Source organism: Balaenoptera physalus (assembly GCF_965194825.1).
Source record: "Balaenoptera physalus genome assembly, chromosome: 6".
In the NCBI taxonomy this organism is placed as follows: Eukaryota; Metazoa; Chordata; class Mammalia; order Artiodactyla; family Balaenopteridae; genus Balaenoptera; species Balaenoptera physalus.
The window spans coordinates 62,714,538-62,737,973 of NC_138885.1; the positions used below are offsets into that span (position 1 = coordinate 62,714,538).

At 41.7% G+C, this 23,436-nt stretch overlaps 1 protein-coding gene and 1 long non-coding RNA gene across 9 annotated transcripts in view; one reads left to right on the forward strand and one right to left on the reverse strand.

Moving 5' to 3' along the window:
• Positions 1-2,581: 2,581 nt before the first annotated feature.
• NOSTRIN (nitric oxide synthase trafficking) overlaps positions 2,582-23,436 on the forward strand; it is a 57,716-nt gene continuing 36,861 nt past the window's right edge. For 6 of the 8 annotated variants that reach the window (XM_082465058.1, XM_082465056.1, XM_082465057.1 and 3 more), the window contains exons 1-3: positions 2,662-2,858; positions 10,077-10,238; positions 11,821-11,906. In XM_082465058.1, coding sequence (XP_082321184.1) covers positions 10,125-10,238; positions 11,821-11,906 — 200 coding nt within the window. In that variant the 5' untranslated portion in view covers positions 2,662-2,858; positions 10,077-10,124. Of the gene's footprint in view, positions 2,859-10,076; positions 10,239-11,820; positions 11,907-23,436 lie in introns of all 8 variants that reach the window. The other 2 variants (XM_082465055.1, XM_082465060.1) reach the window with 2 other exon arrangements.
• Positions 4,900-23,435, reverse strand: LOC309662425. The gene is made up of 4 exons (XR_014264661.1): positions 17,834-23,435; positions 16,898-17,017; positions 6,087-6,445; positions 4,900-4,989 (listed from the first exon to the last, which is right to left on the reverse strand). It is a non-coding gene; the product is annotated as an uncharacterized lncRNA (long non-coding RNA).

The following is a 23,436-nucleotide window of genomic DNA, read 5'->3' on the forward strand; positions in this document are numbered from 1 at the left end:
TTAATATCAATTCCAGAACTATAAGCCCTTCCCCCTTTTGCTCACACAGGAACTCAGCTTCCTCCTGCCAGTCTCCCTGGGCCATTTCTGGGAGTCAGAGATTGGGGATTCTCATATGCTCTCGGACAAACCTCCTGGCCAAGGTGCCTTACCAGCCACAGCCTCAGGTGCTGCAGCCTCCTTGGAGAACCCGCTCTGCTACTTCGTCCCCACCCCTACCCTCTGCAGCGGGGGAGGTGTGCGTGGCAGAGTATGTGTAGGATGGGATGCGGGGTCAGAGGGGAGAATGACCCTATCTCCAAATCTTTGTCTAGAGCCTGTCGTGAACTTAACTCCCCTCTTTTCTCTCCCTGACCTCAATCTCTGCTGAAGTTCCAGACAGGTCCCCTGAGGCTGAATTGAAGAAAGGGAAAGGCTGACATATTTCAGCCATCCCCCTCTGGTGTCCTATCTGCTTTATCTCTCTAGTCACTGAAGAACAAATAGACTGACCGTTGCAGTGGGTTGAATGTAAAACAAATCCCAGTTCTCTGCCCCTTTCTGTGTGTGTGCCCTTTGCAATGAGAGACTCAGCTCCTCCCATTAAGGACTGGAATCTCCCACACCCCCGTGAATTTGGGCTGGCCTGTGACTGGCTTTGGTCAGCTGAATGGGGCCGAAGTGATGGTGTGTCGGTTCCACGCCTGCACCTCGAGAGGCCTGAGCACTTCCATTCACTCTCTTGGCTCCTCAACACGCCCGAGAACAGCCTGGCTTAGATTTCAGGCTGAGGAAGGCTCGCCTCAGCTCCCAGCCAGCCACCCGACCAGCAGAGCCCAGAAGAGCTGCCCTGCCAAGATCAAGAGACATTTGTAGATGACCTGCTTTCGCAAGAGTAGGGCCAGGGAGACCCAGAGAATCACCAACTAACCCACACACTTGCGAACTAAGTAAAGTCACGTGAAGCCACTGGGTTTTCTGTTTATTACACAGCATTGTTGTGACAAGAGACGACTGATACAGCCCTCTTTCTAACCTCCAAAATCAAGGTTTTGTTGCAGATTCCAGCACCCTTCTGAGATGCTCAACAAATAGCCAAACTCTAATTCTCAGTATAAATTCAGCCAGGACACCCAGCTGCCTGTACAACAGTCTGTGGGAGGAATACTGTAGTGAGATGGAGATACTTTAATTTCTCCAAGAGGACTAAGGGAAAGCTAGTTAGCCTGCTGGGAGAGACACACATGAGGAGTATGGGTGTGAGCATGTCCTACCAACCTCCCAGAGGGCCACAGAGACCACGGTAAGCTTGGTGTGATGGCATTTCTTGGGGGGTTGGCAAGGGAGGCCAGTCTCCCCATTCTGAACTGAGTTGGGCCTGATCTGAGACCAAGCGCAGCAGGAATTGGGGGAAGACACGGAGCTGCCCCAGGCCCTGGATCCAAGGCACCAGCTAAGTCTATCTACCACTCTGAAGGCAAGGAAGCCCTCCAGTGGGACATATCTGGAGTGACATATTACTAACCTCACTTTGCAATCTGTCTTAAAACTCTTCCAGTATGACGGGTGCCTGGTCTAATTGTAGCCCTGCGATAGCTACGGCTCCGTGTGGTAACCTACAGTGATAACGTTCCTTTGCAGAAGCTCAGGGGAGAACCTTGTTAAGTGTGTGAATGGTGGTCCCTGACTAAGGACCCCTCCCTCAGATTACAGGGCAAGTCCTCCTCCCTCATTGTCTCTCCCTCTTCATGTGTTATTTCCAGGGACTGGGAATGGAACTTGCACATCAAGGGCAAATGGGTGGAGTCAGAGTCACCTGGGCAGCTCTGGAGTGTTCCCCTGGCCTGTGTGGATGGAGCTCCTTCTGGGCTGGGGACCTGTCTGCCAGTCAGAGCAAAGCTGCCCACAGACCAGCTGTCACAAGGCAACAGGCCATTAGCTGGAAATCTCAGGATTGACCCCTGGGCCACAGGTACAGAGTAAGTGATCAAAAATAAGTTGCTGATGGCTGATTTCTGGTTCTGTTTATCCTTTTGAGTGATTTTTTAAAATGAGGTTGAACATAGAAAAATCCTCCTTGACTTGATAGCTTAGGCTTCTTGGTCCTCTTGGGACAGTAGTGAGGGTTGTGTTGTGTTAGGCCCCTCGAGGTAGTTAATGCATGCCTGCTCCCTGGTAGCTTTTTCTGGACATTTTCCACTATAGTCATGGTTATATAGGGGTGGTCTTAATTGTCTGGTACCTTGGCCCTGGGGTGATGTGGGGCAGGGGGACTATTGGCTTGGTGTGTGAGAGGTAGATAAGGGAGGTGATTGGGGGTCTGAGCTCTGGATGGTTGGATTGCATATCAAAGCCATGCTTATAAGCTAGTTGTCTACTATCTCCAGGAATTAGCTAACCCTGGAAGGTGCAGTCCCTCCTCCCCAACCCAAAAGACCCCAGTGTGTCACAGCAACTGAAAATACAGAAAATAAAAAACAAGGTGAATATGGCAAGCTGAGAGAATCCCTCTACTCTCAGCCCTGAGTGACTGAATTACCAGGAACGCTTTATAACCTCTGGGCTTTCTTTCAAGGCCACACAGTTCAGGACACAGTATTCTGACCCCTAAGTATTTACAAGAGTCATTCTCACTCTCTCACTCCAGCTCTCTTGACCCAGAGCCATTCTTTGCTTTTTCAGAAAACAAACGGGATTAAAGTCCTGGGCTGGGACTTCCTCCTTGGGGTGTTTGACAAGGACTGACGTACTCTAGGCCCTTTGAATCCCGGAAGTCCAGGACACACCCAACTTTTGGTGCAGCATCCTGAATGCCGGAGCATAGGTAAAAGGACTGAAGCAAACATTTCACCATGAGGGACCCACTGACAGATTGTTCGGTGAGTAGCTCAGTGTGGTTTGCCTGTGTGTGAGAGGGCGGCTGAGGAGTAGATTTATGTATTAATGGATTTGAACTTAAGAAATTTGGGACGCTCAGAAGCCAAACATGTTTAGATATTGGCACTGGTACAAAAGTCTGTGGTTTTTCTTTGGTTCAATTTAAAACAGAGCTCTTTCTAGCAAATGACAGGGCAGGTAATCGTCATCTTTTATTCTCATATTCTTGAAAAAACTTTGAGTGTATGTAGCATTATATTTACATGCAGATGGTGGCTGTTTGGGAAACATTCTTCAAATCTATGCCAGTGGTGCCAAAATCGTGCGTACTGTAGACACACAAATGCACAGAATATCTGCAGCCAGTTTGGGGCTCTGGGAATGAAGTCAGGATGCAAGGGTTTTGCGTATTTTCCCATATCATTTAGAGCCCAGAACTGCAAGGCCCGAGGGAGGAAGTACAGACTCCGCACTCTGTCCGCCCTGCGGTGGTCCTCGGACATGTTTACCAACGTGTTTGTTTCAATCCTGGGAGTGGTACCAAAAATAGAAGGTTGGTCAAATTGTGAGGTCGTTAGCTGCAAGAGCAGAGATGTAATTTAGGAAATGAGGAGCAATTAAAATAAAGGGTGGAGGGGGGAGGAAATAAAGTAATCAAAGATTGTCAGTGTGTTATCCCAAGAAATGGTGCCAAAAAACTAAAACTGGTGACATCAGAAGCAAGGGGTTGCATTCATCCTTCAAGTATTTTATTGAAAACAAACAAAAAAAGGTGGAGAAGCAGATAAACAGGGGCTGCAATAAAACCATAAAGAAAAAGATCAACAGAGAATTATTGGTTTCGTTTGTGTTTATTCAGTGGATGTGGAAAGCACAGGCTTAGCAAAGATGAAACTGTATCCACCATCCCATGGAATGAGTTCAGGAATCAGACGAGCTAAATGAGATAAAGTCATGGTGGCTAGTGATATTAATAATGACAGCGTAGTAGCAGGCTCTGCCTACTTTTACTTTTTAAAAACACAATAGTCTCAGAGGCAAAAAATATACAAATCAATTTTCACTGCAAAGTAAAGGAGCTGTTACAGTGGAGGATTACTGGACTGAATGTCAATATTATGACACAGTATGAGTGTGTTTCGTGTTTGGTAATTGCAATCATTGTTGCTTTTGTTGTGGTCACCCACTTACAATGCTTGGTGTCAGTTTGTTTAACTCTTGTAAAAAAAAAAAAAAAAAGTCTGCCTGCCGCAACTAAGACCTGGTGCAACCAAAATAAACAAATAAATAAATATTTTAAAAAATCATAAAAAAAAAAACCCAAAAAGAACACAATAGTAACATGTGTCTAAGGTAGAAAGAAGTTCCAACAATATGGTTGTATACAGATTTTAAGGGCGAAAACTCCTCTCTTTGATTTCTTCCACCCCAATCTTGTCTCTCTTGGTAAGCTAACAGATAACTTTTCAAAAATCTTTTCTCGTTTATGTATTTGTTGTTTGTTTATTTTTCACTCCTTGCATTTGCTCCCTTACTAAAATGTTGACTCCTCTCCTTTCTCCTGATAGGTTAGCGATAATGTTTTTGTATAGGGTGGGTGAGTGGGACGGGGATGGGATAAGTGGAAGCAAAACCTTGTCACCAACGGTCACCAAAGAAGAAATCAAGACCAAGGGAAGAGTGATATAGTGGAGAGGAAAACCGAAGCCAGGATAAGTTAAAACAAAAACAGAAACTAAAAAACAAAAGCCTAATATCCCTTTCTAAGGCTGACTTCAGACCTGGAACTAGGAGAAATATTTCCTTTGAGCAGCTCCCAAGACAACCCATCACCATATCTCTATGTCAGCTTAATGCTCCCTCCCTGACATGTGGAGTCCTTTTCCCTATGCTGAACTATTGCCCCAAGGACTCCTGTCCTTGTCTCCAAACTTGAAAGTCATCTTTCTGGGCCCACTGCCACCAAACGTAGTCGAGAGCGGGAGGATATTCCTTCAGCCAGGGTTTCTGAATCCTCTGAAGTCACAGAATCTTTATTTATTTGCAATTGTTTCATCTTCAGCAAGTGTTCAAGTTGATTTCCTGGTGCGGTCCTAGTTTGCGCTTGGGCCACAAGGCTGTGTGAAGACGAGGCTGCAGTTTGGCAACAGAATAAAACAAGGGAGTGGACTGCAAAAGAATGCTTCATGAAACAGGTAGTTTCATGAAGAAACCAAAAAGAACGCAAAGCTTTATAACTTTCTGCAAAATATTCCATTTCATGAGTCTCTAGGGTTACACGGAACACAACTAATTCATAAGGCCTTAGCTTAGCTACAGTTCTTAACTTGGTCTACCCCAGTGGATCCACATATGGAAACAGTGGTTTGTGTGACCTTCAATGGGAAAAGCATGACCTATTTATTTGTGTTAGTTTCTAACTGCAATTTAGAATTTCCGCCAATTTTGAATATAAGCAGCAAGCCCTAGTACAACTGCAGTGTCTGTGACTTTGTAACTAATAAAAATCACTTATATTTTTATATAACATTACATTTGTTTACAGATATCTAGAAATACTGTTTACTCACACTCAGTGTGACTTAGAAAATTGGGTAATTCTTAAGACTCATTATTTAGTATGTTAATTAAAAAGCATATAATATATGATTTAAAATTATATTTTATAAAACATATATCAATATAATTAGTTTCCTTTATAATCCTGTTAGTTTGTTTTATGCATTTGAAAATATTTTTCTGAGTAAAATAGGTCTCACCAGACTCCAGAAAAAAATTTAACAACCTCTTCTTTTAGGTCATGCTCCAATGAGCAAGATAACCTGATAGCTGGGCCATTCTACCTCAAAGAGCTGGGTTAGTGTCTATGCACAAATTATCAGTCACCAGGGTAGCACACAGATTGCTTGAATGCTGTGTAGGACTTTTTACTAATCTTGAGAAAGTCAGAGCTTATTTGAGGGAGATTTTTAAAAGTTCTCTTTTTGCAAAAGAGAAGAATTGGCTCTGGGCCTTGATGCCTTAATGCCTGTGAGCTTAGTTTCTAATCCTCAAAATATGCCAAAGGAAATCATTTACAAATCCATGTGCAAGGAAACAGGATCAGATTATCTCCAAATGAAACAATCTAATCATTAAAAAAAAAAAAAAAATAGCACCTTCCTAAGAAACAACGCCATAGAAATCAAGGGCAAGTAATTAACTGTAACCAAGGTTTTGCTTTTACTCACTCCTTCAGTATCCAGGTAGGGACCTGTCGAAGCAGGCTTCCCTGGGTCCCCATAGTCAGCCTCTCCTCTTAACTTCATCAGCTGTTGAAACAGTACTGTGGGGCTGCTCCTTCAGCCTGCTTCAGACGCCAACCTGAGCATCCCATTTCCGTGGCTCAGCCTGGGTCAGAAGATATTAACTGGCACTAATATAAAAGATGCTGGGGCAATGGTCCATGGCTCCTGAGGGGTGCTGGGACACTGCAGAGATAAGGAGGCAGCTTGGGTCTGGCGTGGATGTCGGCCCACAGCATCCGCAGTGTGCATCAGTGAGATGTGGGATGTGCCGTTTCACATTTTGTGGGCCTCTGTTTCCTCATCTGTAAAGTAAGAGGAGAAGAGGATGAAGTAGGCTGTGTTCTTTAATGTGTCTCACAATCTGTGACAGCCTGCCGTGGAGATTCTAAGTATTCCCCAGGTGCCTAATAAATACAATTTCTTAGTTTACAAAAGCAGTACTTAGAGATATTACACCACATGAAATCAGTAGCACAGTGCCTGGCATGTGAAAGGCGTCCAACAAAAGCTTATTTGATTAAATTTAAGTAGAACATCATGGTTTGTTTAACACTATGAGGATCATCATTACCCCCCGCCCACCAAAAAAAAAAAGCAAACTTTTCATACTTGCACCTAGAATGAAAATGGATTTTTCTAGAGTGATTGAATTTAACCTTCTTAATCATTCAAATCATGGAAAGTCAGAAAGAGCAGCTAGGCCAAGGTTGATAAAGTGAATTTGTTGTTGTTCACAAGACATCTGTCTAATCATTTCACGTACGAATTGCCTAGGTTACTAAGTTTTTTCGTAACGATATTTATCCGACAGAATTTGCTTATAAGTGCTGGGCAGAAGCATTTTCTTAATGGCAGAATGGGACATGTCTGTGTACATTAGTTATCTACCTGAAGGGATTTTTAGGTTCTCAGAAAGATCCCACATATTTCTCCACCAGCCTGCAATCCCTTTATCAGGGAAAAAAAAAACATGTCGTTTTTTTCCTAGTACTTAATGACCTTAGGGAAAAGCAGCATGCTAATATAAATTCAAATGGAGATGTAAGATCAACAGTAGGTTCTTTCCTGGAATGAATATTTGGTAGGGTGTGGGGTATTCAAAAGCTCAATAGGTGGGAAAAAAACAGGAAAAATTCATCTTCCATGACTCTGAGTAGAGCAAAGCCTTCTGTGCTGGTTGATGACATTGAGGAGTGAGCTGCACTGCTCATAATACTGAAGGGTAATACCACTCTGAGTACACTTAGTGTGATTATACTGATTAGCTATTTATAAATATATTTATTTCTAATCGATTCTCTAGTTGATTTGCTCACTTAACATTTCTTATCACAGTTCTGTCTCTAACTAATGAGGTTATCTTTCGCTGTTTCGGCCTTAACTAGAAAATAAGAGGATTGGACTTTAGTGGTTTCCAAACTGTGCTCCATGGAATGAATCCCTTCAGAGACCCCTGTGCTGGGTGAGAGTGGGGTGGGGAAGAAGGATGGGAGAGGAGAAGGAGAGCCAAAGCCCAGGTCAAGAGACTTCATCCCCTCAAAGCAGATAAGTTCTAAGATTTTCTGATTACACACACACACACACACACACTGGATGAGATGGTCTCTGGGGTCTGCTTTGATGTTTATGCAAGTCTGCTTTTGCAAGACAGCTTTTGTCTTCAAGTCGGAGTACATGGTACAAGATGAAAGGTACAGAATCATTGAATCTAAAAAAGGGGTTATGCTGAAATAAAGGAACTATTCTTAGTCGCTCTTTTATTTATTGATGTCACCTTTATCTCAGTCTGGAGCAGGGTTTGTCGTGGAGTGTCCAGTACATTATACGTAGAGTCAACGATAAAGATTCTCCCCATTGCTGTAATAAGCAGAACATCCCATTCTTATGATCATTGAGTTAACAACAACAAAATGTATTGAAGAACTTCCTGACTTGTGTGTACCTGGGCACACAAGTGCCCAGGGGTCTGGGGGATGAGTTACAGGTGGGGTGTAGCTGGGGGGCTGAGCTCATGGGCCAGTTGCCTCTACCTTGAACAACTTTGTCCATTTACCACATTGTTCCAGTACAAATATCATTTTCCATGTATACCATGATGTGAAAAAAATTAGGAAGTACTAGCCTATTAAATGACAGGAAAATCCTCCCCAAATCCAAAACTGGGAGCCCCAGGGGCAACTGATGCCATTAGATATGCTTGGTTTGAGCAGATTCTTGCTTAAAAAAGTTGAATCTGAATGCCTTAGGGAAAGACAGGCGGTCTCCATACTGCCAAAGCTCACCCACTCTCCTCTGAAAGCAATCGAGTTTTGAATCATTGGTTTATAAACTTTCCGGGTTTCCTGGCTTCCTAGAACTAGTCCTGTGGAGATAGTATTTTAAAAATGTGTCTTGGAGAGTTTTGATGGCTTGATAAGTTTGGGAAATGCAGTAGCCCCTGCAGCCCCAGGACAGGGAAAAATTCTCAACTGGTTCTGCTCATTTCCACTTTGGTTAGGGGCAAGGTTTCCCCTACCTGTCCCCATCCTCATACATGGTATCTGAGGCACCCCATTCTTTCCCCAGGACTATTGGATGCAAATCGCCTCTTCTGGTGATGGTGAGCTGATGGGGGTCCACATCCTAAGACAGCTCATCTCAGTCCCTTCCCTCCCCTCCTAGTTTTCCTGATGGGAGTTTCTTCTCTCTGCTGCTCGGAAGGCATCCTTCCATCCAACTCTCTGCTTCGTCTTCTCCCAGCCCCAGCCTTACAGAATTTGAGAACAGAAAAATTCACTTTGCAAGCATGCATCCAAATCTTTCTCTCCTGCACATGGCCCCCTGATATTTTTGTTGGGTCTTTGTTTCTGTTTTGGTGTAAGCTGGAGAGAGAAACAAGTAAGACACTATTTTAAAAAATAGCTTAATAGTGTGTAATACTGTGAGATATTTCTAAGTAAATAAGAATGCTACAGGACCTATAAAGAAAACCATAAAATTTTATTGAACATGAAATAAGATTTGAACAAATGAAAAGACTTACTCTGCCCTTGGGTGGGAAGTCTAAATACCATAAAAAAGTTAATTTCCTCAAATTGAGATATATAGATGTAATGCGATTCCACTTAGGATCGCAACAGGGATTTTTAAAATTATAATTAGATAAATGTTGATATGGAAGAATAAATGTGCAAGAATAGTCAAAGAAATTATTAAAAGGAAAAATTGTTATTTAAAAAGAGCAGAAGCAAAGTGTCAATATCTCTGTAACTTAGGTAGTGAGAATATAATGTGTATCATAATTATTGTTTGTATCATTATTATTTATAAAACATAAAATGTTTCATAATTTAAAATAAAAAGTTAAAAGACTGTGTATGAGTTAGAACTATGTTTAGCTGCATATTTAGAAAACCCAAAGTAAAAGTGGCTTTTAAAAAAACCTACTGTTATATTTCTCTCATGCATAAAATAAGTCCAAAAGTAGAGAGTTAGGGGCTTCTGCAGTGGCCCCCAGGGCATCAGGGACCCAGGCTCTTTCTCTCTTTCTGATCTAAGATCTTAGCATGTGGCATCCATCCTCAAGATCACCTTACGGCATCAGCTGTCATTTTAAGTCCAGGTTTCAGGAAACAGGAGGAAGGAACTTTCACTAAAACCCAACACAAAACTTTCACCCATACCTCTTTGGGAAGCATTTAGTCACATGGCTACTACACCTCAGCGTGAGAGGGGCTGAGAAATGACTTTATTCCAGGGGCATGTGCCTGCTAAACATGTCTCTTTTCTTCTCATGATACCTAGGTATGTTTTATTGGATGTTATTTGGTGTTATGGGAAGAAAATAAAAGCCTTAAGGGACAATTTAGTGAAAGTGTTTAGGTAACAAAGGAATAAACAAAAAAGCTAAACAATTTAAAAATGCTTACCAAACTCTTCCATTGTACTTGTAAGGGGAGGAAGGAGGCCTGAAAGTATCACATCATTCATAGATGACAACTTATGTTTGTGGAAATAAAAATGAGAAAGCTTGGTTGCCCAATAGTGATTTTACTCTCATGCCTCAGAGGAGAATCATTTCTTCATGACGGAGGCTACACTTGGATTGCACTACAGGTATGTTTTGCTTGCTTGGCAAAGAGTTTAAAATTTTGTGAATTGTTTGCTGCAAAATTTTAAAAATTATGTTTCAGATACCAATCCTCATTTCAGCTTTTTTGCACAAAAAAAGCTGGTCCATGGTCCAGAGTTGTTGTGGCAGCTGTCTCTCCAGTTCACTGCCCCCATCCTGCTCCTCCCTCATCCAGGTGCCTATAGGCACCGAATTTTTGCAAACCTTGCTTTTGGAGTTAACAATGTCCTCCTAAAGAGCTTTGCCCTCTCACAGTTGTTTTTGTGTCCCAGGCAGTTTCAATGAAGCTGTTTGCTCCTATTGTGTGTCTACCAAATCCTGCCATGGCTTTCTGTGTTAAATTCAGGGGAAAGTTAAACTACTGCATAAAGAGAAAAAGATTTGGTAGCTATAGGATTATGTTTCTACATCCTAGGTATTGGTTGGTTCCACCCCTGAAGGTAGGGACCTGGCTTAGGTCATTTCTTTAGGTCTTTCTACCTCTGCGCCCTGTGTCCTCTTTGCTACTCTGCTAGCTGCTTACTCCAGGTGCTATAGCTGAAAGGTTGCCTCAGCTCTGAGGATTTGTATAATGGGAACATGCCTGCCCCATAGTAGGTGCTCAGGAAGTGTGAGTTTCCTTCCCTTTCCCCTTCTCAACAAGCGACTAGCAGCATGCCCGAGACATTTGAGGGCTGGAAGAGGCTGGCTCATTGTATGAACAAAGAGCCACCACACGGCACTCAGTCTACACAGAATTTGCATCCTCTTGTGTACGATCTTATTGTGAAAAATGTGATGGGCTATCGCATCTCCCAGATGGAAACGCTGAGACAGTGTGTTTGAGACTTGATCACCTTACTCACCCACTCTGTGTCAGGGAAGCAGCAAAATCAATTGACACTTGCCCTCTCCATCTGGGCACTTAAAATCTACTGTCATCAATGTCTAGCCTCACCAATACAATTTTCAGAATAACATTGTGGAGTTCTAAGTCACATGACAAAATCTTTTGACTGGAATTTTTGTGTCTACAGGCTAAATTCATATATAGATAAATTTATAAGGTTTGGTTCAACCAAAATGTTCAACTCATTATTATAACATTCTTATTACTAGAGTTAAATGAGACATAGAGGGGCCTAGGAGAAATTTTATTACCAAATTATTCACTTACGTTTTCTATCTCAGCCAAGAAGTACTCACTTTAATGGTTCAGGGTTTGTCATGAGGTCCAGGGATAGTATTTTGGAATTTGCGGGGAATATGCAGTGTATTTCAGAATGTACTTTTAGCCTTCCTGGGAATAATAGGGGTGACAGGAATCCAAATGCACCCCGCTGTTGAATTGTTTGCATTTGGCTTAAGAAGAGACAGGTAGACCAGCTTTATTTTTGAAAAGTTCTCCAGGATCTTTCACATCCATGCAGAAGAGACTTCATCTTTATTTTAAGAACTCACCCAAAAGGTGTGCATTCTGTAGCTGCATGATCATTTACAACGACAGTCATCATTACAGCAGCGTTCTGAATTTATAGGAGTTCAGTCTTTGGAAGTGCTCATAATCCCTCTGTGCATCTTTTTCAGTATAATAAAGTATACAAGAACCTAAAGGAGTTTTCTCAAAATGGAGAAGATTTCTGCAAGCAGATCACATCCGTTCTTCAGCAAAGGTACAAAATGCATGTTTGCACGAAGCAGTTCTTCCTCTTTAGTTGCAGCAAGCGATATAAGTGGAGGAGTGATTACAGCTGTGCTACTTTCCAGAACACAGTGTTATATTTTGGTACTTGAGAAATTGGTTTGAAGAGCGATTCTCTGTTATTGCACATTTATCATTGGGGCGCCATAAAAATCAGGAAACAACAGGAAGTAATTCTGCTTGGGAAGGCTCAGTCAAGTCCCTTCTGATTATTACCCTCTCCTGGGGCCCACCATTGTACCGATGTGTACTACCATTAGTGTGCTTCTCACACGGATGGCAATTATTCGTTTACATTTCTGTCTCCCTAGCAAGGGTAGTGGCTGCGTCTTATTCTTCTTTGTATGCTGAGCTCTTAGAGTCCGGCCTTTTGACTTCTTCAGTAAGTGTCTGTTGAATGAATGTGTGGATGAATGAAAAGTCACCGTTTTCAGTATCATCTTCTCTCTTTTTTTTTAATTTGCTTTTTTTTTTTAACGTCATTATTGGAGTATAATTGCTTTACAATGGTGTGTTAGTTTCTGCTTTATAACAGAGTGAATCAGCTATACATATACATATATCCCCAACAGTATCATCTTCTCCTAATACTCGATACGATCATGTGTAAAGCTGTTCACTGTGGTGAAATGAACACACTGAACTCAGTTAAGAAAGTTACAAAAATTCCTGCTTAAAATTAGAGTCCACGAGGACTGAATGGGGCCATAAAGGGTGCTTAGGCCATTTCCCTATGTCCAGACAGCTCTGTAATAAACAACTCCAAAGAGACCTTCAGAAAAGATTGTTTATTCTTTCAAGGGAACCCATTTCAAATTTAAAATATTACATGTGTACCATAAGAACAAAGATGCCTGAGTTGATTGCATTCTGTATTAGTAGGTCAAGAGCAAGGGAGAACATTAGCTTTATCAGGACTGATGAATGAGGCCAAGGAAAGATACAGGAGAGTTCAAATGTGCTTTTTTTTTTAAAATTATATTTATTTAACGAATGCTTATAAAGAATTTGGATTACCTTTTGTTTTTTGTTTTAATATTTATTTATTTATTTATTTATTTATTTATTTATTTATTTATTTATCTATCTGCGCCGGGTCTTAGTTGCAGGCATGCGGGCTCTTCATTGCCCGGTGTGGGATCTTCGTTGTGTTGTGCGGGATCTTTAGTTGTGGCATGCGAGATCTAGTTCCCTGACCAGGGATCGAACCCGGGCCCCCTGCGTTGGGAGCGTGGAGTCTTAACTGCTGGACCACAAGGGAAGTCCCCAAATGTGCTTTTTTTTTTTTTTTTTGAATTTTTGAATTTTATTTTAATTATTTTTTTATACAGCAGGTTCTTATTAGTACCCAAATGTGTTTTTATAAAGAAAACAACCAGGTTTGTCAAATGGAGTCAAAAAGAAAAAAATTTGTAGTAAGTTATTTCTATCTTAATAGCCAAATTGCTTTAATTCTATGAAAAGAAGAGGGAGGACCAATCTGGGAGGGAATTTGTTCTGTAAGAAAATATTTTTACCCATCTCAAAGGAAATTATTTAAAATAAAACCAGTTAACTATTATACAAGTTCAACCTATTACCTAAATTAGAAAGCATCTCCCTCCTGCAGATCAAGAAGAATCTGTACACAGAGTAGCCATACAAGTGACCTGGGTTGCAGTCAGCTGGGCCTTGATTATTTGGTGTCTCCAGGTTCAAAACTAATGCCTGGTAGACAGCTGTGAAGATGGAAGGCAGGTGATAAATAATGCCTGGTAAACAGACTCAACAAATGACTGAATAAATTTGGGGGAATTACTTCTCCAAAATGGCCCTATTGTTTTTCCCTTGTCTAGGTAACTCTGTTATCTCCGCCTTGCCACAGACATACCTACTTTATATACAATCAGAACCTTCATGTCTTACTTGTGTCTCTCTTGAAGTTGCTTCCGCAGGTTACCATCTGCCCTGGACCTATTCACATGCAAAACTCTCCATCCACACATTCCAGAATGGCAAACAAGCTCCAATGAAGGAGAAACACTTGGGTAGCTAAAGATATCTCCCTTCATGGTTTTACCTCCTCACAGAGCAGAATTTAGAATTTGAAAATCTAAAGAATACTACTGGCTAGCAAAATTACATGCATATCTCTGGGATAAAAACTGCATAGCATAAATACAAAAAGGGGATCTAATCGTTTACCTAGGCCAAAAAAATTATTCTGGATATTAGGTTGTTTATACAATAGATGCTTTCCTGAACAATGTATAAAGCTAACCTTTTACAATTAAATCATTTCCCCTTAACCAAGATGCCTTGTGTGAATTGCTTTATGTTTATTCCTGATAAATGTGCATTTGGCAATATCTCCTCACACTTGAGCTTGAAGCTCTCCTCCGTCTGCTTAGCTGTTTGATCATGCAGTTAACCTGAAGGATGTCATCCACACTAAAAGAGTTAGGTGTTTCGGGAGAACTGTTTTCTGATGGACACAAACTCCCTACTAATCTATGAATATGTGGCACACTGTGATTTTTCCAGCTGTATTCCTACGTGTCAGCTGGCCTTTGCTGAGGCCACCTCCCTTGCCAGGACTGGGTCATTTCTTTCCCATGGGGAGTGATTCTGATGTCACTACCTCTTCCTATGAAGTATTTGAGCTTTGAGAACATAATTACCATATCAAAAGGATGAATGGCCACAACATAGCTGGTATTACACTTGCCTTCACTGACCCTATTCTGCGAAATCAGCAATTAGCTCCCCAGATATACAAAAGATAAAAAGCTGTTTCCCACCAGTTATCTGGACATGAGCACTGGGCTTATTTTCCTCTTAAATAGATGGGCTTATTACATATGAATCAATGATACCTTTCCCTGGTATTAGAAAAATGCCTAAAAAGCTAGTACTCTTGAAAAGAAACTATCATATTACTTAGACAATAGACAACTAATGGGAAACTCCATCAGACAAGTAAAAGAGTACTCTTGGAATATATATAGCAGGCATTTCCACTGAGGTTTGTGACGTAGAAAATCATGAAGGCAAATCCAGTGGCCAATATAATGAAAGATTTAGTGAGGGGGCATATGGGGCTTAAGGATACCTGCCACATAAAATGCATTCAGTAAATCCTTGTAGATTGAATGAATAAATAAATGAAAGATAGTTAAGGGTTTATTTTCTTATTATTACATCTACATTATTAGAACAGGGTCTTTACTATTGTTGTATATTAACAATTCCAGACACCTTGCTTAAGAATCCATTGGAATGTGGTTCTGCTAACACTTCTGTATTAGCTTGTGGCTACAAGGGACTGCATCCCAATCAGGCTTCGAGGCCAGATAATGTTTTATTTCCAGTCTCAGCTGCCTTCTTGCATTTGTTCTAATAATTGGTAGTGATAGAAAAGTGTTGGTATTGAAACACCATTTTGCCTGGAAATTCTGCAATTCATGGTATTGCTTAGCTTCTTTTTTCCAATTAGTTTCTCCAGTTTCTTTTTTTATAGTAGTAACTCGGATTTAGCCAGAAACACACAGCACCTCCTAAGATGCCTAATGCCAAAGTCATCAGGTTCATTTCAACACAATCACAGATCAGATTCAAAAAGACAAAGGCACATTTCCAGAAACTATTTAAGTGTTTGGTTCCCTGCACCCTCACAGCTAAGGTTTAAACAGGCTTTGATGGGGAAAGTCAATTTTTTCTCTCTAAGGAAACGTAAGGTCAGGTTTTCAAACGGCAAGTACCACAACTCCGGACATAAAAAATTTTTTTAATTAAAAAATAGAAGAAAAGAAAAGAAAAAAACAAAGAAGGAAGTATAGTGGTCATTAACCCATCTACAATTCATTGCAGATGCTGTCAGCGAAAGATAAATGATTAAAATGAAATCTTTGATAAATTCTTACCTTTTCTAGTCTACCCATAGCCTGAGTGATCCTAATTCCCATAACTTCAGCTCTTTTTTTGCATATTGATGGCTCCCATATGTACATTACTAGGCAGTATGTCTTATCCATACTTCAAACCATATATCCAACAGTCTATTGGGCATTTCCAGCTGGATGTTCCATGAAACCACAAAGGCAGCCTATCCAAAACAGAGTTGATCGGCTTTTCCCGAAAGCTGGTACTCCTTCTGGATTTTTAACCATGATTACTGGTACCTCTGCCCACCCAATCAAACCCAGTACCTCGGAGCCACCCATGACCCCTTCTTCTGTCTCAACTCATGACCAAGTCTGTATATTTCTCTCTTCCAAACACCTCTTATTCCTATAGCTTTCTTTTCATTTCATGGCCTCTGCCATTGTTCTGACAGAACTCTCAACCCGTCCTCCTGCCTGGGGTACTGCCTTGCAGCTGTGCAGTTTGTGCACTGCACAAAATCACCTGGCTGAGGGGCAGAGTGAAGGCAGACATCTAATCCACTCTCAACCCTCGAGTCTGGTACGTGGGCTCAGAGCTGCGTCCCTTCAGAGGATCTCCTTTTTCTAGTCCAAGCAAGTTGCCTCAACGAGGGAGCATCTAATACATCTTCTACTCTGTGGCCAGGACCCTGTTTAAGACCCTTCAAAGACTCCCATGACCTTTAGTATAAAATTCAGCCTTCGTAGTATTTCATAAAAGGAAATTTGAGATCTGGTCCCTGCCTTCCTACCCAGCTTGTCTCTCTCCATCTCTGCATGACCCCACATCTCTCCATCTTACCTACAGTCACTGCTTACAGAACCACTTGCAATCACCCCCCATGGCTCCCTGCCATCCCTCCCACCTGCCTCCATGGGTCCCGGCATTTGTACCTGCTGTATCCACTGCCCGGTAGACACTTCTTCACCTGCATTGCCAGCCTCCACTCGATGCATTCTTCAAGATTCAGTCACCCCACCCTGGTGGGCCTTCAAGTCAAGACTCCAGTCCCCAGTGTCAAAAGAGTACTCCTCAGAGATGTACAGAACCAGTGCTTACCTCTGCTATCGCTCTACTGCCTACACTGTTACTTTCTGTTGACTTGTCTGTCTCCTCCACTCCTTGAGGGTCTTTGTATCCCACGTGACTGACACAGAGCCGGCATTCAATAGATGTTCACTGAGAGAATGAATGCATTCGTGTATGAGTGACTCTGTGCCTTCAGGCACTCATAACTTTTAAGAAGTCTAAGTTAGGCTCTTTACAAGGAGCAATATAAATGAGTGTGTCAAAGAAATTTACTTACATCATGTATAGAATGTTATTTTGAACAAAAGCGAGAAAAGAATAATAAAATCACAGAAGAGACCATTTATCCAGTACCGTCTATAGATCAGGCACTGCGTTAGATGTGTCTGATCCTTGGTCTCTTTTACTTAAATTCTCAGAACCCAGTGCAGTATGCGAATACTCTCATCTACCCCTGATATACAGATAGGGGTATGGAGAAGGTGACACATTTTGATTTCTACCCAGCTCTACCCAGGCTTGTTGTAAGGGCATCTTCCGAGTGGGCAGGCACTTCGGGGCACTGCTGTGGGAGTCCCAACACACTCGGGGTCCTGGCCCATCTCCCTTCACAGAGGGTGTTCTATGGGAAGGGACACCAGTGGTCATCAAGTTCAGTGGCTTTCAAACCTGGTAGCACAGCGGTCTGTGGGGAGCTCTCAAGGGCCACTTCAGGGGGTAGGAGGAAATTAAATGGGCAGGGCTCAGAGCCCTTGTCACTCCTGTTCCCACTTATTCAGAACATAATATCTATATGATATGGTGGGATGCTGTATAAAATTTTGTTTTACAGCTAAGAAGTTTAAAAAGCCGCTCTTCTTGTCCATGTTACCTGACTTCCCCCATGACAACACTCCCTCCCACCCCACATAGACTCACTCAGTTCAGGAATTAACAGACACAGAGGATCTGAAATGCTAGACCTACCTTAGCTGTGCCTTCCCCGGGCCAGAAGTGAGCAGTGACTCAGTGGGACTCCCAGACCGGCCCAAGACAGGACGACCTCCAGGTCTCATCCTCCCATTTCTCCTTTTTTATACTGTTGTCAGGAGCCAGAATTACGGCAATGAGTAATGACGAAGTGGGCGTTGTGGGCTAGCCAGAGAACCTAACCGCTCGAGAAACAGGGCTGCTGTGTAAAAATGTCTTTCAAATTGTTAATAACTAACTTTTAAACACAGGCTATTTGTATGAGCTTGTGACTCTTTCAAAAGGCAAACTGATAAAGCTTGGGTGGAAAATGTCAGCATACCAGGCCCCAAGAAGCTGTTGCTGATAGAAAGTAGGAGGGCAGAGACCGGGGTGTGAAACTGCAAAGATTTTCAGATTACTAAAATTTCTTCTTAATTCATAGTAAAGGGAGGGCTCAGTCACCTGCTGTTTTCAAGCTTGAGAGAGCCTTAGTTCAATTTTAATTAATTCCTCACAGACACAGGGGCCAGCTACAGTGTTCGTTTTTTATCACTTTTTATCATCTTAATTTTCTTAGAGCACGGTACTCTAAAATTTACTACCTGGTCGCTTATAGTCTTACAGTTTAATTTGTGGTCTGTCTAAAGTATTGAATCTGATATTTTCTATCTCTCCTTTCTTTCAAAAATATAAATATAATTTATTTTCAAATCTAAGACAAATGTTAGTCTTTGACTTATTGGTTGGTCTTCATTATTACTAATGAAAATTTATTGACCTGTCTCCACATGCTGAGAGGAAATTAGAATATAAATGGATTAAAAGTCAGTGCATGCCATTTCCCTGGTTAGGGATCTTTAAGACTCACCGGAATATTCTGAGATTGAGTTACCCATCCAAAGAAATATACATCATCAATTTCACATGTGCCAAGACAATTGCTTGGAGAGAGAATCTCAACTCCTATTAGGTGTAGTAGCTGTAGGGCTAGAACATTAAGCTCAATGTTCTTATAAACTCTTTTCTGATTATTTTAATGAGGGGAAAAAATTCCACGTCTCAGTTTGAGATTAGCTCTGCCTTTCTTCACTTCTTTTGCATGTGGTGCTTTTTAGGCCAGAAACCATGATAAAGCAGCTCCCTTAGAAGAAACCAGTGTGCTTGGAGGTGCAAATTGCCACCTCTGCCTTGGGAAAAGGTGTCCCTTTTGAACTCTGTCCTTTCACTTCTGTTTAGCAGGAATTCTGAAAGGCTATATATTCTGCTCCATTAGACCCTAAGCACGGATGAGCCACAGGGCAGTGTTTATTCCGACTTACAAAAGTGACAGCTCTCTCCACGCTTGCCAGTTGGAACATGGCTTCTTAGAGCGATTTCCTCTGGGGAGGAATTTACCCATTAACCTGTGCTAAGATAAAGGCCATTCAGGGTCAGAGGGCAGAGAGTTTTTCAGTTGTAGGCAAGCTCACCAGAAAAGAAGCCTAGTGACGGGTTCCATTCCTCACGTATCCAAACTCATCCTCCCGACTTTTTCATTTCATTTCCTTCTGATGTGTGGGATAATCTGCTGAGGATTCTGAAATGGTCATTAGGGTTAAAAATGCAAGAGGAAATGATTGCAGCCTGTTTTGCCTGGTTGATTCTAAAGCTGGTTTTAAATATGAAATATATAATATGCAATATATATATAATATTTGTATATTAGGGTCACCGATATAGTATTGAAGGCAGAGGTGAAGGGTACAATCATGCTGCTCAGAGAGACCGTGTCTGGTCTCAGAGGGCTACCTTGTTGACGTTTGATATCAGAGCCCCCTCTTCCCTACTTTTCTAGACCCTCAATACGTCCAGGAACTGCACAGATGCTTTTGGAAGAGGCCCCGGGAAGCTCGTTCTGTCTACACAGAGGCTGCTGTGGATCCCGTTTCTAGCTGCTAAGCCGCCAGAGTTGTGGTGATTCAGAACACCGCAATTAAAGGCAAAGGGAGAGGCGGTGTCAATTTTAAAAAGCACTTGCCTTTGACTCCCCCGCAATTCTCCTTCTCCAGCTGCTTCCCCGCAGTTTCAGAGGCAGGAGAGTGGAGTGCTGGGCAGGCAGGTTCTTGAGCCAGACAAGGGTTTGAATCTCAGAGGTCACTTCTCCATGAATGACCTCGGGCAAGTTATTGACTAAACTCTGTGCCTTGGTGTTCCCCTCCATGAAATGGGTAGAGTAAGTGTGCCTTCCTGATGGGAGGTATTGCAGGTTAAATGAGGAAATGTACTTAAAACACTCAGAATGGTGCCTGGCACGTTGTATACAATAAATGTTGGATGTCACTAGTTTGTGTGTACACAGAACACATAAGGTCAAGCGTCAGCAACATGTCACAAAGGTGATGGCAGCACATTTGTTGGGAGAGAGAGCACAGTTTGGACACGAACTTCATGGGCAGGATTACAAGAATTTTTAAGCTGTATACCAACCTGTAAAACTACACATCCTCTTACTGCTCTGAAGCAAGAAATGCTGTGTGATAATTGCCTCTCTTTAGGCTGGTTTTCTACTGTACTTAAGAGAAAGCCAGCAGAAATATGGGGGTTCAAGAATAAAGCCAGGTTCAAAACAAGAGCCCATCAATTCAAAGAGAGCAGGACCCTCTCCCTTTCTTGACACCAAAGCCCAACTTTTTTCTGGAATCAGATTAAGTTAACGATGTCAGGGAATGCCACACTTCCCTCTCATTGTCCGTTTTATTTCTGCTTAGCCTCTGAGCCATTTTGTAGGACCTGCAAGAACAGGGTCAAAGTGAAACTGAATTCTGAGGAAGAGGCTGTGCCTGACAGCATTCCCTTTCCTGTGGGAAGCCATTCAGGATTGTTCTAGAGCTGATGGATGAGAAAAATGTGCATTCTTTCCCCCGCTTCTCCCCATCTCTGTATATTTCTGAATGTTTAGAGATCCTTTTGGATACATCCTCATAATAACATTAGAAAAATTAATATTTATTAAGAAATTTTTGGTGCCCAGCACCAGCTGAGCACAACAAATGCATCATCATATTTAATGTTCTATGTGCTGCTTCCAAGCAAGAATGGAATGCTGGAAAGGAAAGTCCTAAGGAACCCTCTGGTTAAAGACGGATTAGGAGAGGGTTTATGAGTCTAGCTATTGCAAGTGCTGGAAAGCCATGTATGCTGACATCAGAGCTGAGCACACCTCAGACTTGTGGGACTGAATTTAAATAGTTCAGCAGTTTAAAGTTTTCTAAAGTGGTAAAATGAGAACAGACTTGTGGAGACTGGTTAAAAATTCTAAGCAAGACCTGATAGGAAGTCCACTCATTCATTCATTCAAGAAATACATGCTGAGCACCAATAACATGGCAAGCACTGTTCTAGGCCTCGGGATATAGCAATGAGCAACACAAAATCTTTACCCTTATGGAGCTTACACTCTAGGGGTATTCATAGAAGCACACTAAAAAAATGATGTGATGTAAGATAGTGATAAATGCTAGGGCATAAATAAAGCTGTAGGGAGATAGTGACAAGAATGCTCTTTTCGATAGGGTAGCCTCTGAAGTGGTAATGTTTGAACAAGGCTTGTTGGGATTGACATGAAGAAGAATGCCATGGGGTTATGTAGCAGAAGGAATACATGGCAGAGGCCACAGCAAGTGCAAAGGCCCTAAAGCAGGATGACATTTGGCCACTAAGCAAGAGTACCGTGAACAAGGGGATGGCTAGTAGGAGGGGAAATCAGAGAGGGAGCCAGGGGTCAGATCGTGCAAATCAATAAAAATCATTCCAGTCTTTGAGCCCCTGTTGGGTTTGGGTGATTACCACATTTTAATTATCATAAACCCCCTTGAGGTAAGTCTGATTACTTCATTTTAATGTTGCCCAAAGCCACCCTACTGAGCTGTAGCGTTCTCTTGGGATTCTAGAGCACCCAAGTTCATTGAGGGTGGCGGTCTCTCCCAGCTTGCTGCTGACCAGGACTTTCTCTCGCCATCAATCACCACATATTCCTAGAGCAGAAAAATCTTTTTTAAAACACTATGAGATATTTCTTTACCATCTTCATTATTTAAAAATATGTGTCCTAACCTTTTCTTATACTTGGCCAAGGCCTGATGCCAAATGGGTATTTTCTGCACCTAGGGCTTAACATGCATCCTACAATGGTTTTCTTTCTTTTAAAAGGTGCTAAAAATAACCTGGAGCACAGCTGTACTAAAGAGGAAAAATGAATAGAAACTTAGCGATAGGTCCATAGCCCATGATCTCTGGGTTCCATTCATAAAAGAGGTCCTTCCTTTTTTAGTCTACAACACTGAGTCTAATTTGTGTAAAAACATCCAAGGATTAAGTTAATTACTGGAGAGTCCTGGGATTGTTCCCCAAATGAAATGGAGTCACAAATAATTCTAATGATGTTTTATAATAAAAGTAGAATTAAAAGACTGAAAAATATGCAACAAAGACTCTCTGGTCCATATTAAGATGAAAAAAGTAGCATAAATTGAACTTAATATCCTACATTTTTATTATTTTCATTGAAAAGTGAAATGAATAAAAATGTGTCTTCATTTTAGCTATAGATGGGCCTAAATTAGGACATGGAAAAATCAGCTTAAGATAAGAGTGACTCAATCCATCCAAAGAACCAAGTTTTCTTTGGGAGGGTATGCCCAGATTCCCTACTGAGTCTTGTCCTGCATGGAAAGTAATGGGAATTCATTTTCTAAATCTCATGCTGGCCCATTAGAAAGTTACTGTTTGGTTAATTCCATCATAATGTATTATTGTATTGCCAGCTATTATAATCTAGAGCTAGTCTGATGGTGCTGGTGTCTCAGGATAAGTAGGAAAGTAGCTGGATTACTTTGCTAGGACTGCCATAACAAGGTACTGCAGACTGGGTTACTTAACTTACAGTCTTACAGCCTCTTACTGTAGTTTAAACTACAAAAACATATTGTCTCAAATTCCTGGAGGCTGGAAGTCTGAGATCAATGTGTTTGGTCAGATTGGTTCCTTCCGAGAGCTGTGAGGGAGAATCTATTCCGTGTCTCTCTCCTAGTTTCTGGTGGTCTGCTGACGATTAACTTTTGGCATCCCTTAGCTTATAATACATCATCCCAATCTCTGCCCCTTCATCTTCACACAGCATTCTCCGTGTGTGTGTTTGTGTGTGACTGTGCCCAAATTTCTCCCTTTCATAAGGACATATCCATACTGAGTTCTAGCCAATCCTAGTGACTGCATCTGAACTTGATTATTTGCAAAGACCCTATTTCCAAATAAGGCCACATTCACAGACAGCAGGGTTAGGACTTAAGCACCTTTGTGGGGGAATACAGTTCAACTCATAACACTAGTGTACAAGAAGGTTAAATGAAAACTTCTCTCCTTCTGTAGGATTCTCTTAGATATCCTTAAAGATTACACCTAGGACAGGAGAATCCTTATAGTAGACAAATCATCTCTTTATTCATTGCATTATCAGCCTGAGTCCTCCTTCATATGTTTGTGTGTGTGTGTGTGTGTGTGTGTGTGTGTGTGTGTGTGTGTGTGTTTGGTTTTGCTTGATTTCCAGCCATTGTATCTTATCTAACAACTATCCCTTTGCT